The sequence below is a fragment of the Otolemur garnettii genome, unplaced genomic scaffold (assembly GCF_000181295.1).
Source record: "Otolemur garnettii isolate 467f Iridium unplaced genomic scaffold, OtoGar3 scaffold00063, whole genome shotgun sequence".
Taxonomy (NCBI): Eukaryota; Metazoa; Chordata; class Mammalia; order Primates; family Galagidae; genus Otolemur; species Otolemur garnettii.
The window spans coordinates 10,500,245-10,519,020 of NW_003852458.1; the positions used below are offsets into that span (position 1 = coordinate 10,500,245).

The window sequence follows — 18,776 nt, forward strand, 5'->3', positions numbered from 1 at the left end:
AGAAAAAAAAAAGAGGTTTTAAATGATGAACTAAACTTCTTTAAATAGGTTTGGCGCCTGTAGCTTAGCAGCTAGGGCACCAGCCATATTCACCAGAGCTGGTGGGTTTGAACCCAGCCTGGGCCTGCCAAACAACAATGACAACTACAACCAAAAAAGTAGCTGGGCATTGTAGTGGGCGCCTGTAGTCCTGGCTGTTTGGGGAGGCTGATGTAAGAGAATTGCTTAAGCCCAAGAGTTTGAGGTTGCTGTGAGCTGTGACACCATGGCACTCTACCGAGGATAATATAGTGAGACCCTGTCTCAAAAAAAAAAAAAAATCTTTAAATAATCCAAATATAATTTATGCAAAATTTATACTATTCTAAAAAGTCATGTATATTAAATTCTTACAACTGATAATTTTGCTCTCCAGGCAATGAATCGTTCCTTGGCTAATGTGATTCTTGGAGGCTATGGCACCACTTCAACAGCTGGTGGAAAACCCATGGAAATTTCTGGCACACATACGGAAATCAACCTTGACAATGCAATTGACATGATCCGAGAAGCTAACAGCATCATTATTACTCCAGGTAAAAAGAAAAATACCAAAAAGCAAACAACCTATAATGTTTGTTTACATTAAAACAATTTTTTATAATAGGAAAGAAGTAGAATTGGAACTTGTTTATTTTCAACAATATAATGGAAACTTAGTAGCAACTCTGTGACGACTAAGTGAACAATACTTGGATTTAATATTTTGGGGATTCTCAAATATTAAATTCTCAGATTTTAAATATTCTCAGATATTATTTAATATTTTGGGATCTGAGAATTCTAGGATTTAATGTTTTGTAGATCATGTGGAGATTCTGTAATTTGATGTATGAGTTATAGGTATGTCTTTCTGTCATTCCACACATGTTTAAATCATTTTTGAGTCTTGGTTATTTTTTTCTCATTGGTAATTTTTGGGTCTATTGTCAAGATTAAATTATATGTAGTACATGAGAGTATTGGGCTCACTCAGTAGACCCCCTCCGTAAATGTTAGTCTTGTAAAAATAAATATCAAGAATCATGCCATTTTCAGTAAGATAAGGTAGCACTACAAAGAGCTTGGTCTGGACATTGACCAAGTCATTATATCTCTCCAGGCCTCAATTCCCAGTGTTCTGAAGTTTAGCCCAGTTATTCTTCACTCTTCTCACAGAACGCTGGGTACTATGGCTAATACCTTGGTTTCAGATTACGATTTTAACTTTACCATGCTATCATATTCGTCTTCTGTAAAGAAAATCTACTGATTTGACATGTAGGTAGGTTATTGGTTGGTTATGTGCTGAGATAAAAATAACAAATATTAGCAGAATTAAAAGCAAAGGGGCAAGCCTTCTCAACTTGGGGCAGTGTCAGTTTTTACGGGCATTTGAAACATGCACATGGAGTTGGGTTTTTGGTTGTCATAAGGTAGGGCTGCTACTGTCAACTGGTAGAAATAGATAAGTAAATATACCATGAGGCATGGGACACTTCCTGCATAATGAGTCTCCCAGCCGGAGTAGCATTGGTCTTACCTGTGGAGATTCACTGTGCTGGCACGTAAGGATGTAAAGTTGTAGAGGACACGATCTTTTCCTTCTAGGCAATTTCCTTGTAGTGGTGAAGTCAGATGGGTAGATCAGTAATGTACAGTGGCTTGTGATAGGGCTAACCCGACTGTGTAGACGATTTTTCTTCCCTTGCGTTTGTAAGGTTTATAGGGAAGTGAGGATTTTTTTGAGCCTTAGAGGATGGATGATGCTGGAGTGGAGAAAACAGAGGGAATAGCTTGAGCAAAGACTTGGCCTTTGGAAGAATGGAACTAGAAAAGTGGGGACAGATGGGAGATTCTTTGTGCAGGTAGAATGGACCAAAAGGACGGCTAAGGGAGAATGAAGGGACTAAAGTTCTTGGTTATAACTGTAATAACATCAGAAATGGGGAGAGCTCTTTTCTTGGGTGTGGGGGGAAATTTTAAGTTATTATGATTTTGAGACACTAAGGTTGTGATGGAGATGGGACAGTGTGTGTGCTGTGCTGGAGCTCAAAGGGCAGGTCAGGTTTGAGGGCAGACGGGAGTCACTGGATATTTGGTAAAGCCATGGGATGAACTCTGAGATTATCAAGGGGAATGTGAGGGGCAAAGTTAAACAGCCTCAGGAAACTTTATCATTTAAGGGGGAAAACAGAAGGAGAAAAACTATTCAAGGAATTTGAGGAGGAGCAGTAAACGAAGTTAGGAGAACCCAGGGACCACAGTGTCATCAAAGCCAAGTATGAAGAAGATTTAAAAAAGAGAGAAAGAGAAGAGAAGAGAGGAGAGGGTGTTCGCAGGTGTGTGTGTGTGGTGTGTGAAGAGGGGGTGCCCAGCAGTCTGAGGAGAGATCATTAGATTTTGAATTTCAAATTCAGGCTGTATTTTTAAGCGTCCAGATTATAAATTTGCTTTCATTTTCAATTCCTGTTAACTGATTGCCTATGTTGGCATAAAAATGTGTTTTGATCAAGAGAGGAGTTGCAGTTCATAAATTTTAAAATAAAAAACACATTCTTCTGTGTTCTTAACCTTCCTTGCAGGCTATGGTCTCTGTGCAGCCAAAGCTCAGTACCCCATTGCTGATCTGGTAAAGATGCTCACTGAGCAAGGCAAAAAAGTCAGGTAAGCGTTTACCGTGAGAGGCTTGCAGTGTGTGTGAAGAGAAGGAAATACGGTTGACTCTTGAACGATGCAGGGGTGCGGGGCATGAAGCCCTGCACAGTTGAAAGTCCCTTTATACCTTTTGACTCCCCTCAAACTTGACTAATAGCCTACTGTTTATTAGAAGCCTCACCAATAACACACATAGTTAATTAATGCAGATTTTGTATGTTGTATGTATCATACACTGTATTCTTATCGTGAAGCAATATTATCGGGAAAATCGTAAGCAAGAAAGAGAGAAAATATGTTTACTATTCACTAAGTAGAAGTGGGTCACCATGCAGATCTTCATCCCCAGTTGTCTATGCGTCGCGTAGGCTCTGGAGCGAGAGGAAGAGGAGGGTTGGCCTTGCTGTCTCGGGGGTGGCAGAGGCTGAAGAAAATCTGTATGTAAGTGACCCATGCAGTTCAAACCCATGTTGTTTAGGGGCGACCTTTTTTTTTTTTTTCTTTAAAGATGGCCATTTCTTAAAGCCCTTTACATAGGTAATCCCAGGTAAGGAAACTGAGTTAGTGTAACAAAACACAACATGAAAGCCTATTCTAGTCTTGGTCTTACTGCTTTGTTTTTGCCATTTCTAGAATAACTTTGACTCCTAACTTTTAGAAAGAGAAATTTTTTTTAGTACATATTCCAGGATATTTATTAATGGGAATAAGCAGAAGCCGATTTCTCTATAGTTTGATTTGGGGAATGAAGTCAAGGGAAGCATTGGAATTACGTAAATTGTGTCTGCTTGGTGTCCTTTTACACTGAAGAAAAACAAAAGGGCATAAAAGAGAACCTTTAGCAGAGGGAGACTGAGTCACACACCTGCGGGCTGGTTACTGTGCTGCTGATTTTGCTCTCATGATATCTGGGTGATATCCATTGAGCTTATCTTCTTATCATCAAAAGCTGCTGAACGTGCTCTTTTTATAAAGCCAGATACTTTTTGAAATATGAATGAGAGCAGTGGCTGTTCCTGCCACTTGCCATTTGGGCCCTGGACTGCTCTTGGGAGGACCTTAAACATAACAGCAAACCTGCAGACTCTGCCTTCCTAAATCATTCCCCATGGCCTTAGAAAAAGTGTTTGAGACCCTTGTAAACATGGGACCCCTGGGTGATGAGCTTGGCAACTCTCAAGATATTCTGCATCTGTCCCACTGACCTTTAGGGCCCCCATTGTGGAACTCTGTTGTTACTTACGAGTCAGAGATCAAAACTCCTAGAGTTATCCCTCTTAGCACAACCGCTGCCCATTTTGTGGAGATGCTGGTTGGAGTGGCATAACACCGTAAGTCAGAGAGAAAGACAACTCATTAAATAGAATTAGCTTGTTCACCAGGACGTTCGTGTTTTGACAAAACTTGTAAAAAATTTTATAATGTTTTATAATTTTTTCATTTAAAAACATTTTTAACAGGGTGGTGCCTGTGGCTCAAAGGAGTAGGGCACTGGCCCCATATGCCAGAGGTGGGGGGTTCAAACCCAACCCTGGCCAAAAACTGCAAAAAAAAAAAATTTTTTTTTTATATTTGGGGGTACCTAGTAATGTTGTGATACTCAATCCTCCTAATGCAGAGTGATCAGATCAGGGTACTTAGCATGGCCACATCCCCTACGTGGGTAGGTTCTTTGTGTTGGGAACATTCAGTATCCTCCTCCTTTAAGATATTTGAAACTATATATTGTTGTTATCCACAGTCATGCTGTGTGCCATAGAATGCTAAGAACTTTCTCCTGTCTAGCTGTAAATTGTATCCTTGACAAAATCGTTAATGTCGGTTAATAAAAATTCCTTTTAGATGATAAGCTTACACTTTTGCCTAGGGGCAGATGATAAGAAAATAAGCTCAATGGTGTGCCTAGAAGTAGTCAGACTGGATACAGAATCCTGATCTCTTATTTAAATGTCTCAGCTATCAATAGTGGTGAAAGAGACTTAGAGGATGCAGCCAGGGAGTTGCCTGAATGGTCTTGGTGGCAGCTGTGTTTCGCTCCTTCCTTCCCTCCTTTCTTTCTATCCTCCCTTTTTACTCTCACTCTTTCTCCGCTCCTTCTTGCATACTGTAGTTTGTGTTTTTCAAATACTTAGGGTCAAAATACCATTTTGTGGTGGGAACAGCATTCTGTGATTTGAAGGATTTGCATGTTTCATGGTAATCTTTGATGAATTGTAGATAGAAGATGAGAAAAGTCATTGACTATTTTTAAATTTTTACGTAAGAAGTTTTCTTTTCAGTTACTTCTATTTTCAGATAGAGTATTAAACTATGCTTTCTTTGTAGTCCGTGTCTTACCTCTTAGAGTATTTGCAGACCTACAAGTGCAAAGGGTGTGTTCAAGATTTTTTATGATTTTCCTAAAAAGAAATTATTTTCTTTATTCAATCCAGATGTGAAAAAGTCTAAAGTGTTAGGAATGCCTTCTATTAACACATAAACGTTCAGGAGATGAGTGGCACTTATGATAAAGTAGAGAAAGATGGCTTTCATGTCTTGTCCTTAGAGAAGGGAATGATTAATCGGACATACCTTTCTTTATACCCATTGATCACTAGGTTCACTAGATGTCTTGGAAAATCAGTTCAGTGTCAGATGGGTAGACGGCTGAGTTGAAGAGCATCATAAGACTTTTGGGCGGCTTGAAGGAAATCAGGATGTGAAAGGAAGTAAGAAAGATGGGGAAAAATGATCTGAAAAGAAAAAGGATAAGACAAATGAAGTTTTAGTTTCTGATCTGATTAAAATTAGCATTTAATCCACGGAGACAGACTACATTGTTGGGTGATTTCTGTCACATTGCTTGGGAAACACTATTATTTCACTTAAGATGTGTGAGAGACACTTAATTATACTTACATGAACAGTTTCTCAGGTATAAATGTTTTAATCAAAGTAATTTTATGAATGGAAGGCTTTTCAATGAGAGTTCTTCACTGCCTCACATGACTGTTGACATAGTTTGTTCAAATAATTTAATAAATCTGTTAAGAATTTATTGCATAGGATCAGAATAACATAGTTATTCAGTCAGATTTCTCTGTGAGTTAGGCAACTTAGCTATTTATGGTCATCTGTCTTTCATATTAAAGGTACAGTTATATGTGAATATACTGTAGTTTTTTATTGTAGTATATTGAATTTTCAACATGATCTTTGTAACAAATTATCTTTGTGTGTTATCATCTTTTCATAGGAGAAATGCAAATTTTCAAAATCAGGAATATGTATGTATATAGATGCTAGATTTCTTTTTTCTTCTTTTTTTTTAGAAGCTAATGTCTATTTGAACAAGAGATGGCTGCAGCAGTTACCTCGTATTTTAATGAAATAAATCTGTATTTACAGTTTGCGGTAATTTGGTCCTTTCATCACTCTGTGGAGCTCCCACAGTGTTCATTGAGTGCAGCTGCTGGGCCTCTGGTTTTAGTAGGTCCTTGTGCCTGAGGACCCCAGCATGCCTCGCATCCAGATGTGGTGACACATTCACACACATCCCCTGTGGAAATGTGCCAGGATGGACATATGATTGTCATCAATTAGTTACGCCCAAGTGGTGCCAAGAAAAATCGCATCTGTCATACAGTCTGTCTGGCTTCATGGCCCGTGATTGATTTAGAGACACTCCTGTTTTCCTTTACTTTGGCCATAGTCATAACATGCACACAAAGAGCTGAGATTCTATAATGAAGCACATGACATTTCATGACAAGAGCTCATTTTAAAATGTCATGAACGTTCACTGGCCTTCTTTAGTGGCCAACATACTGTTGCTCCCCAGTTGCCCAGAAAGCCCGCACAGCTTATCTCACTTCAGCTTGATCCCGAAAAGCATTTTATGACTAAAACCTTGTAATTCAATGGCTACGAATGGTCTCTTTACGTCCCGGGTTTTGGATTGATTCTATGGTAGCAGAGATAATGTTCTTGATGAGTAATTCTTAGAAGGGGATGTAATTTTTTTTATAATGAATCACTGCTTGATTTTCTTTCTGTAAAGCATTCTTGCTTGGATTATCACAGAAGTCTTTTGAATTTATGAAATACCTTTCACCTTCTCTCATCGGCTGATGTTATGTATTGCTTTCACATTGATGTTCACTTATGTCTTTCTATTCATAGTTTATTATAATAATTTCTATTAATAGTTTATTATAATAGTAGAAATTTATTTCTAGCTCCTGAGGATACAAGGATGCATAAGCTGAGTTCTCTTTCTCAAAAGTTTGTTGTGAAGAAAACAAAGAATTAAACCAATAAGCCAATGAATCAGTTGCATTTAATGTGATAGTGTTCTTGGACAAGAGGAGGAGGGGTGGGGCAGGAATGCAAAGGATCACTTAGCTTCCCAGGGAACCTTATAAGCTTTTAAAACTACTCATAGCATGAGATGTTTTTGCAGGTTTTTAAAAATAAATGTCTTTTTTTTTTACTCTTCTGTCTGAACACATCTAGCTGCCTATAGTAGTGTTTTACAGTCTTGTGTAACATGGCTGTAGGTTTAAATGTTATTTTACTAAGATATTGATTCTTTGATGATAGTTGAAGATGAAATATTTTGTCCATCTAACTGGATTTTCCTATTTTTTGTGAATTAAATGTGATTCAGATGAACTACAGTTCAGGCTTTTTGGATTTTTTGTTATGTTTGGAGGGGAGGAAGAGCCAAGGCATGCAGATTGCTAAAGTGATAGTCATGCTTCCGAAGAGAACAGAAATTAGGCCAGGTAAAGGATCTGGTATCTGAATAAAGAAATAGACATCAGTTAGTATGTCAGCTATTATTAAAGACACAACTGTTCATATCAATGGGTATTCACTGAGCAAGTAATTCTGTAGTAGTTTGAGACAGGCCCTATTCTAGGTCCTGGGCATCAATGAATACAACAGATTGAAATTCCTGATCCCTGTGGAATTTTTCAAAAAATATGGTATGTGTCTTTGCACTTTGCATTGAGCCTGCCCTCTTCAAAAGCATGGGGAGCAGGAGGGTGAGTGTGATGGGATTTGCTTGGGTACTTGGTCAAATGAGCGAAACTTTGGTGGAAGAGAGAAAACCAAAGAAAATGTGTGCATTCACTCATATCTATGTTCAATCTGCTGTCAGGGTTTGCCGGAAATCCCCAGATCAAAGGTGTTTCTTACACTCCGGGAAGTGACCACCTTCATCCCAGACTGTTTGGCCTTATTTTTTCCACAGTGTATTGATACAGTGGAAGGAAAAGAGGACTGTGTGAAAGCCCCCCCATCAGGCGCCTTTTAGAGCCTCTTCCAGCCGTACCATTCAAGGACTCCTTCCTTAGAAACTCTGGTCACAGGCATTCAAGAGGCTGATGAAGAAATTCTCAGTATGGATGAAAAGCAGGGTCTCCAACCATCAGGGCGATATTTAGCTTCTAGTTTTTAGTCATAGTCAACTCTTTGAGCTGAGTTTTTATGATGAAGTTCATGTGAACCTAGCAGAGTATGAATAAATAAGCCCTCTTCTCATTTCATGCTCACATTCTTGGATTGATTCTATGGTAGGCTTTTTGTTATAAAGCAGAGATAACGTTCTATCTTGCTTATAAAAAACTTTCATTTCATAGGGCTCATTAGCCATGGCATTCCAAGAGCCATGTGACAACATTTAAAGTTATTTAGACAGAAAGATGAAACTATATATAATTTTAACTAAACCTTTACATTGTGCTAGAATATAATATTCTAGAATAGGCATCACAAATTGAATTTTAGTTTTTCCTCTGATATCATTCTTCATAGTCTTGTTTGTTATTTTGAAATCAAAACGTTATCAGTAGTCATTCAGTTTCTATTTTGGGCTTGGTAAGGGGGTTTGGTTCAGTGATGGAAAAGCCAGATTTGGGCACAATCTATAATTAATCCCTTGGAGTGGAAAAGGTAATGTTGGGATGTGGTTTTATAGATGTTTGCATCAGATTGTCTGGCTTGATCCTCCTTAGATGGTGTCTCCTCTCTTTGGGTGGCCTGAGTGTCACAGGCTACAAGTACAGATGAAAAATACGACCGTCGTCTCTCAGATATTTTTTTTTATCCACATTCATAGGCCAGGGTCTATTATTCTGTATTAGAAAAATTGTGCCCCTGAGATGTTTTAGTCAACTCTTAATTTTTTTCAGAGGAAGGAAAGGCCGTGGATGAATAGCAGATTTCAGAATCAGGGTAGCAGTTCGGCTTCATTTGTCTTCAAAAAAAGAAAAAAGAGAAAGAAAGAAAGGTACAAAGCGTTCTCTAGTTCTGGCCATTGGAGAGTTCTAGGAAATTAAATGAACATTTTTTTGTCATTTGGAATTATATGAGTGATTTCGTCAGAACCGCTGCTTCTGAGAAGGACTTTCACAATATTAGAAAGCTGGGCGTCTATTCTTTTGCCTAAGAAGCCTCACCAGAGAGGATAGTCCCACAGCCTATCTCATTAATTATTTTTTGTGGACAACAACTGCCTTGTTAGAAAATCTTTTTTTTTTTTTTTTTTTGCATATTACTGTGTTTCTCTTCAGAAGGAAAGACGAACCCCCACCCAGCTGGTTGCGGCCTTTTTACCACCAAGGATAACTTAGGTAACATGAGCGTTCACTTGCTACCTTCCTATTTTGGAAGGTTTTATTCCAAACTGATATGCTAAAATTATTTCTTTGAGAAAAACAAATCTTTTCCTTGCGCTTTTAATAAGTGCCCTGGAAGTGTCACCTGGAAGTTCTGATCAGTATGTGATTCGCCAAAGAAAACTGCCTCTCCGTCTGTCATATTCTCCACAAGTGAAATACGTAATTACATGTAGAAGATATTGAATATAGTAATGAGCCCTTTTATTGCCTCTGTGGACCCTGCTCAGAATGGAGCCTTCCCACACAAAAATACAGAATGGCAAAGGTCCCTGAGGAGCAGCTCATCCCAGGGACGCTTTTCTTGCAGCTATAGAGGAACCTCCAGCCTGTTTGGTGACAGAACACTTTGCTAACATATTTGGTATAACTTCAAATAAGAAGCATTTGCATTAGAGGATCTTTTAAGGTCTATTTAACCAATAAGGTTTTATCGATTTACCAGTATTTATGGTTTAAAAACAGGAGGAGTAGGTTGACTTTTAATAAACGAGCCCTCTTTTTATTTTTTCTTTATGTTTTTCCTAGTTAGTCACCTTCCTAGGAGGTTGGAATAATAATTCAGAAAACTGGTGGGAGGGTGGTGTTAGGAAGGCAGAATTCCCAAATGTCCATGTACATTGTCTTGTGTACAGTTTGATCTTAAAATATAAAACACAGGAAAAGAAGGAACATTCACTCCAAGAGAGCTAATATCTTGACTGTGGAAATAAATATTGCATAGTGATTCTCAAAAACTATCTGAGCAAATAGTTAAGTATAAGGAGCTTGTATTTAAAACATTTTTTTAGAGATCCTTGTCACTGTTTATAAGAGCAAGAGGTTACAAAATGGGGAAAACACCAACTACTTTAGAAAGGGGCCCGATTGCCCTTGCAGTTTCTTTGTCTAATTGTTGAATTGGGGTGCTCAATCCAATAAACCATTTTTAAAGGGTTATTGCTGAAACTAGGTCTGGATATTTCCATAATGCAAAAACAGAAAATGTAGTTTATGTGAACAGTTGCGGTGGGATCCATGTGGTGAATGTTTTATATTCTTTAATAGCCCGACATGCCCAAGAACAACTGGTGTAATGTACCCTGGTGAGGACGTATTGTCTCTATGGCCTGTGATCATGGAAATTTATGTTGCTGTATCCCCTTTAAAGTGTGTGGTATTTTAAATCTAATATGAGGCTATGAAAAACTGTAAGCATGGAATTTATGTCATCCCATATTATAAAAGGGGGGACTTTTAAAAAATGATACTTTTTGAATTGTTCCCTTCTCCAATTTTACCCACCCTACTAAGTGTTCATGAACAGGTCTGTAACCCTCCTTTTTTGTTTTTTTAAACTTCTCTCTTGGTTAATTTAAATGATTCTGAAGATGAGGTTTTTTCATTTTTGTACATATTTCACTCTTTTTGAATTGTGTGTGGGCCTATTCTGAATTGGTGACTAAAGCCTGGGCTTTTCAGATTATATAATAGTCTATGAAAGACTTTACTGCTTTCATACTAGGGAGAGTAAAAAAGCAAAAAGTGTTGCATTTGTTTTCTTCAAGGTACTGAGGAGCTTATCCTAACTTGATGATGACATTTGTTACGTCTGTCAACCAAGGAGACAATACTCTTTTGCCTAATAGTATCTGTTGAGTGGTTAAAAATGACCTTTAGAAATTCGATTCTATTGAAGTAAATGTATACAGAGGGTGCCAAAAGATGTATACACATTTTAAGAAAGGAAAAAAACTGTATTAAAGTGGTGATATTCAATATATACTGATAACAAAAGATGAATACAAATCATGTCTGAGTACCTCTTGTAATTACAGAAGTCAAATGTGACTTGAGTATAACAATTCTAGTACAGCTTCTTTTTCTTTCTTAAAAGGTGTGTGTATACATCTATTTTGCACCCTCTGTATTTTAGTGTTAGTTATGAGCAAGTTCCCAGTGAGTCTAGGGTTCATAATTATTTTATTTTTTCTTCTTTTCTTTTTTTTAAAATTAAATCATAAACACATAGATCATGTATACATTAATACATTTATGGGGTACAATATGCTGATTTCATATAAAATTAGGAATGCTTACATCACACTGGTTAATATATACCTCATCTCGTTTACTTAATTATTGTGTTAAGACATTTATACTCTATACTAATAGATCTGACATGTACCTGTGCATTATGCACCATAGGTGACTTACATTATGCACCATAGGTGTGATTCTACCATTCATCCTCCCTTGATCTGACCTCTTCCCTCCCCTTTCATTTCCTCTTCCTCCCTCCTTCATCCTGGTCCGTAGTTGTGATCTATTCTTCATATGAAAGTGTGAGTGACTGTAAATTGGTTTCATAATAGTACTGAGTACATTGGATATTTTTTCTTCCATTCTTGAGATACTTTACTAAGTAGGATATGTTCCAGCTCCATCCATGTAAACATAAAGAGGTAAAGTTTCCATCTTTTTTTAAGGCTGTATAATATTCCATGGTGTACATATACCACAATTTATTAATCCATTCATGGGTCATTGGGCACTTGGACTTTTTCCATGACTTGGCTATTATGAATTGAGCTGCAATGAACAATCTGGTGCAAATATCTTTGCTATTAAGTGATTTTTGGTCCTTTGGATATACACCTAGTAGAGGAATGCAGGGTCAAATGGCAGGTCTACTTTTAGATCCCTGAGTATTTTCCATACTTATTTCCAAAAGGGACGTATTAGCTTGCACTCCCACCAGCAGCACAGACATGTTCCCTTTTCTCCACATCCACGCCAACATCTGTAGTTTTGGGATTTTGTTTTGTGGGCTACTCTTACTGGAGTTACGTGACATCTCAAAGTGGTTTTGATTTGCCTTTCTCTGATAATCAAAGATGATGAACATTATCCAGTTACATGAAATGTGTCTATAAGGCCATGCTCCTGTCTTCAGAGAAGCTTCTGTTCAAGTCCTTTGCCCACAAGAAATGGGATCACTTGTTCTTTTCTTATTAATAAATTTGAATTCTCTGTGGATTCTGGTTATCAGACCTTTGTCAGAAGCATATTTATTGGCCTCAGTCTGCCTTTACTATGTGATTTTTGTTGGCTTTTGATTTAACTGCAAACAAAAAGAATTTTTGACTTTTATTGGACTGTATGATCTTTTCTGGTATTTCAAGGTAAAAATTAGAAAAGCAACCCAGAAAGTATTGACATTAAATCGGCATTTTGTTTGAATGTGAAAATGTATGCTTATTTGTATTAAGTGATCATTAAAAACTGGACATTTACTTGAAAAATTCAGATGAACACTTAAATTACAAAAATGTATTTGACTAGAATAATGGCTGTGTACATGTAGCGAAGGCTTATGTCTGTCAGGTGCTGGTATAAAGTACTTTGTGTGAAAAGCTCTTTACATGAACGATCTCATTTAAATCTCACAATAATCCTTCTGAAGAAATTCTATTAATAATCCCATTGTATGCATGAGAAAACCAAGGCACACAGCAGTAAATTGTCCAAATGCTTTGAACCCTAGCAGCCTCAGTTTGGAACTCTGTTACCCTATACTACTTTTCTAAGTTCTTTCTCTAAAAACAAACAGATGTTTATGAGTCAGGGTACCTCATGAGGCACACTCTGTCGTTGAAAACCCCTTCTATCCTTCTCTCCCTTTAGTTGAGTCCCTACACTCGAGTTGGGTACTGTGGAAAATGGTGCATTAGGCATGGTTTCTCTGCTAGGAGCTCCCAGTTGAGTGCAGTATGGTAAGGAGGAGATGTAAGAGTTTTAAGAGTATGGAAGATCTTTCCCTGAACTCATTTTAATAGTTATTTTCTTTCTGTAGATTCTTATCATTGTCAGGGACAGCTAGCTCTATTTTTAAAGCATGTGCATGATAAAAGATAATTTTCATTGTTCAAAGAGAAGAACTAAAAAGCTAGTAGGCTTTGCATGTTGAAATTCTGGATATTTTTCACATAATAATGGAAATTGATGAGCTTTGGCTATTAGTTCTTAGAAATTGTTGGTCATGGCCAACCAGTGTCTGATATAATTAATTGTAATACATGCTTTGGAGATTATCCAGTTACATGGGCCAGAATTGCTTGTGAATTCACGTTGGCTCATCAGTGTACATATATATTACCAGAAATTTGAACATATTCTGTTATTTTTCTCAAAACATTGGCATTCTCTTGCGTGTGTTTTGTGCTGACCTTTGAGTCTTAAAGTTTAGTGTAATAAATTATTATGCAAGCAGATAAAATGATCTGTCCTTTGGGATATTCAGCATGACATGATGGAGTTATGTTGATAATTATTTATCCTTCACAACTAGCTCAAATAGAAACATTGTCTTTATGCAGTCTGTAGCTAATCAAGACTTTAAAATAAGAACTGACACTTTTAGAGGTCCTTATTTTCTAACTTGGTCCAAGATACCTCAGTTAAAGCATAAAGATGGTAGCCAGATGGATTAATTTAAAGATGGTGAAGGCAGTATTAAAAATAAATAAAGTTAAAAAATACAGGAATCATGGAGGGATGCAAAATTGAAATTCAAAAGTAAATCACAAAGTATATATTGGTTATTCAGCTGAAACCCAAGCTCTAGTTCATAGGCTGTTAAGATTAGAAAAAAAGGTTTGTGGTGCCCTTTGAAGATGTCCACATCCTAATCCCCCAAACTTGTGAATATGTTACTTTACATGACAATAGGGACTTTGTAGATTTGATTAAGGTAAGGGAGATTTTAAAGTGGGGAGATTATTTTGGATTATTTAAATGCACTTCATGCAGTTGCTGGGGTCATTATAAGAAGGAGATGGAGGGTCAGAGTCAGAGAAGGAAATGTGACAGTGGAAGCAGAGGTTGGTGTGAGGTGGCCACAAGCCAAGGAATGGGGGCAGACTCCAGAAGCTGGAAAAGGCAAGGAATGGATTTTCCCCTAGAACCTCTAGAAGGAAGGCATACCTGCTGAGACCTTTTTTTTTTTTTTTTTTAGCCTAGGGAAATGGATTTTGGACCTTTGATCTTCCAAACTGGAAGATAAGAAATTTATTTTGTTTTAAGGTACTGTATTTGTGGCACAGCAGCAATGTGAAACTAATATAGACCTTAAATATTATATGGCACAGTGATTTTTATTCTTCTTTACATCTCACCAATCAAGTCTTGGGCCTGGCAGGAAATACTTATTGGTGATCAGGACTGGGAAATTAGGAGAAACTTTTGGCGTCCAAGTTTACTATTAACATCTCAAAAGAGCACACAGGAGTAATTTGAGAGGTGATTAGCCTGGTAGGGTTGAATAGAGAAACAGCATATAGTCTGGAAGTCCTGGGTTCCATCTAAGCTGCTTCTCTCTTTTTTTTTTTAATTAAGTCATTTGAACATAGATCATAAATACATTTATGCCATTTTGGGATTTAATGTGTTGATTATTTGTACAAAGTGGAGTGCTTACATCCTACTAATCAACATAGCCTTCTTTTGCTTAGTAGAGGTTCAGATCATTGGTTAGGATCCCACATCCCATGGTGAAGGACTGTCTCAGTGTGCACCTGTCCTGATTGTGCCCACACTGCTCACCATCCTTTGTAGTTATGTATAAGATGCCCTTGTAGTCATCTTAGGCTGAACTGGTTGGTGATTAGATAGCAGCTCAGATGAAGGAGCCTCTCTTTCCCTGACTCACAAAAAGAAGCCTGAAACTTTCTCCAGGGGTCCTCAACCTTTTTAAACAGGGGGCCAGTTCACTGTCCCTCAGACCCTTGGAGAGCTGGACTGCGGTCCCTGGGATGAGTCAGCTGCTAAGCAGGACAGGTAGCAGTGGCAAAAACACCCAGTGGGCCTGATAAATGTCTTAGGCGGGCTGCATGTAGTTTGAGGACGCCTGCTCTAGACATAAGCTTTTTGTTCTAAATTATTAACACAAAGTCTTTTTTTTTTTTTTTTTTTTGAGATGGAGCCTCAAGCTGTTCCCCTGGGTATAGTGCTGTGGCATCACAGCTCACAGCAACCTCCCACTCCTGGGCTCAAGCAAGTCTCCTGCCTCAGCCTCCCAAGTAGCTGGGACCACAGGCGCCTGGCTATTTTTTGGTTGTAGCCGTCATTATTGTTTAGCAGGCCCAGGCTAGATTCGAACCTGCCACCTTAGGTATAGTATGTGGCTGGCACCTTAGCCACTTGAGCCAACACAAAGTATTTTTTTTTTTTTTATAAAGCACTGATTTCAGTCATTTCTTTTGCATTTGAAAATCTTCCTTTCTTCTGTTCTCTAGAAATGAGAATATTTGGTCAACTTCCTGTTTTATTTGGTTTGTTTAAAAAAAATCATAATTTTGCCTTTTTTTCTAGCCATCTGTTTTCTGAGTTGTTAGATATTTTCTGTTTCTCTTGAACCTTATCTAAGTACTCTCCGATCCTTTTAATCTGTAGTTTGCTGAACTAAATCTAGTTATTTGCTCTTATCGTCAAGTCTAGTCAGTAATGGAAGTAAGGGTACCTTTTGATACTCTTGGGGTAGAATTAAAAAAAACACTGAGTTAATTTGTAATGTTGATTTGAAATTGATACAGTTGAAATACAATTTGGCATTAACTGTGAAAGAAAATCAGCTAATTAACAATGCAATGTGAGATACTTTGGATATATTACTAAGAACCTCTTGTTAAAGTGAAATGACCTTTCTAAACTAAAATTTTTGATTTTAAGATGCGATCTTTTGGAAACAAATTTGTTCCATCTTTATTAAAAAAAATAACTACATGATCGGGCCAGAAAACTGAATTGTGGGATCTCTCTCTATCGGGGCACATTCTTTGTGCCTTTGGTTCTCCCATACAATATTCAGAGGAACACTGAGTTACAATATTGTCGGTATTCATGTGTTCCAAACGGTGCGTTAAAATACATGATAAACTACAGTTTCATTTTATATTCTTCTTGGCTGAGATTTGGACTGTGCAACTTGGTAATCTATTTTGTTAGATATTTATAAAGAATTATTATCTGGGGAGAAAACAGAAATGTGGGCTCTGTCCCCTTAAATGCCTACCGAGCAGTGCAGGTGGTTACTGTTTCTAACAACTACTGTTTGCATTTTTCAAGGAAGTGGCTATCAGGCTATCAGAGAAAGTAGCAAGTCTTTCAATTTTTTCTTCTTTCTCTGTTGAGGTAAAAGTGAGGGAACAGGGGCCAATGGATTAGAGCTTTCTTTAAGACCAAGCACATGTTCTGATTCTCATCAGACTTTTCCTGCTAGATTGAACATGTGCTGATGTCTTTTATAGGACCAGTCTTTACTATGATGTTAGCAAAATGGTTCTTAACCCCCACCACATTTATCAGGCCATGGTCTACCAATGTGAGGGAGAGGGTTTCCCTTTTGCTTTCTTTTTATTTCTTCACTTATTGATGTATGAATTTGTTAGCAGTATTGACTCACGGTTTCACATGTCGTCCAGTGGGTTATAAACTATTAATATCCTTATTTATTTTGGTGTTGAAATGACTGCCTCATCTCTTGACTTTGGTGTCGTGTGTGCCTTTAAAGCCACATGTTCATGTCCCTCTCCTATGTGCATTTTGCCTAGTACACTTCTTTCTTTCTCATTTTATGTAAGGATTACACAAATTCAGCCTTCTTCCAAAAAAAAAAAATTGCATTATTATTACACTTAAGTGAGTTTTACCTTTTCTGTGTCTTTTATCTATTTTATGGCTTCTGTTATTATCCATGAACCTAAGGAATATATTTAGCTATCTCTATCATGGAAGAAAGGGTTCAAAGTCCAGAACTGAAGACTGGACGCTTACTCAGAAAGTAAAGCACCTTTGAAAATTCTATTCATGGTGTCTTGTTGTTTCCTAAATTCGTGGCGATCAGTAGGCTTGGGAAGTGTATTTTGGTTCTTTCTGTATAATGCACTTTCTTTCCAAGTCTATTCTTTATATTCATGCTTAGAAGTACACATTAAAAAGATATACATGATCAGATTTGAGGGTTAGGAAAATACCCCCATTTAAAGAGCGTGCACTTTGGTGCCGAGAGAAAATTGTTTTCAAATGTTTTATCTTATCGCCACTGTGGAAACATTACATTTTAAAAGTAGATATCTCAACCAAAGAATGGAGTAACATTTTGGAAATGCTTTCTCTGCAGCAGTTTGAAAATAGCTGTCACAGGGCTGACTGCTCACGTTTCCACAGGAGGCGTGTGGACATAAATTGCCAGTATTTTCCCTCCTTTCCCCCACGAGTGTGAAAACTTTGGTTTGATACAGGCGATGACATTAGGATAGCAAGGTCTGGTCAAAAAATAGCAATCTTCTTTCTAGAGAGTTTCTTTTCAAATTTTTACTTGAGGGTTAGACTATCTGTTATGTGGCTAAAAACGATAAGAGAATCTGTAGCTGAATTTAAAACTTGCGTAAAGGAAGTGAGGTTGGGTGACCACAGTCTGGAGTAAGCTATTTTCACTTAAATAAAATTCTAAACAACCCATTGAAGGAATAATCGATGGATTCTTTTAAAAAGACTCTTAGATGATTAATAATTCCTTCTGTACAGTTCATTTCTATTTACCATCTGTGATAATAAGAAATATATATCTGGTCTTGGTCCTCCATTCCTGACACCCAGCCTCTAAAACCTTGGAATTTTCTGATAGGGTTCCAGGATCATCTTTTGTTATGTATAGCAAGGCCCTGTCAACCATACGTGCATTAGTCCTCGATAGCTCAGGGCTGGGGCTGGTTGTCAGAGGAACCAGCTATGCGACGAGAGGGTTGGATTTTTCCCACTCCTGAACCAGCAAGGGAGCGGAGACAGGTGGAGGTTGAGTTCACTCACCAATAGCCAACGATATGATCAATCATGCCTACATAGTGAAACCTCCACGAACCCCCCTAAATTGCAGGGTTCAGAGAGTCTGCAGGTTGGTGAGCACATTGAGGTGCTGGGGAAGGAGGTGCATGGAAGGTCTGTACGTTCTTCCCCCCTGAGTTGTAATAACATATTAAAACATTATTTTTTATAATAACATAAGTAAAGTGTTTCTCTGAGTTCTGTGAGCTGTTCTAGCAAATTATCATACCCAAGGTGGGGGGGTCTGATTGGTGAGAAGGACAGGTGGCAGCCTGGTATTTGTGACTGGTATATGAAGAGAGGGCAGTTTTGAGAGACTGAGCCTTCAAATCTGTGGAATCTGACACTCAGCTCTGAGTAGTTGGTGTTAGAATTGAGTTGGATTATACTGAGTTGATGTCTGATGTCTGGGGAGTTAGGGAACTGGTTGTTGGTATGAAACCCCTCCCACATGTTTGACGTCAGAAGTATTGTGGGTAGAAACACTGTGGGATCATTCCTAGTGATTTTTCACAATGTACTTCCCCAGAACTTAAGAGGTGCTTGTAAATGTTTTGCTGTGTTATAGACAGT

At 37.8% G+C, this 18,776-nt stretch overlaps 1 protein-coding gene across 4 annotated transcripts in view; it reads left to right on the plus strand.

Annotated features, from left to right (window-relative positions):
* Nucleotides 1–18,776, plus strand: part of NNT (nicotinamide nucleotide transhydrogenase) — a 91,017-nt gene that overhangs the window by 63,791 nt on the left and 8,450 nt on the right. For all 4 annotated transcript variants that reach the window (XM_023515010.1, XM_023515011.1, XM_003792967.2 and 1 more), the window contains 2 exons: nucleotides 416–575; nucleotides 2,604–2,685. In XM_023515010.1, coding sequence (XP_023370778.1) covers nucleotides 416–575; nucleotides 2,604–2,685 — 242 coding nt within the window. The remainder of the gene's footprint in view (nucleotides 1–415; nucleotides 576–2,603; nucleotides 2,686–18,776) is intronic.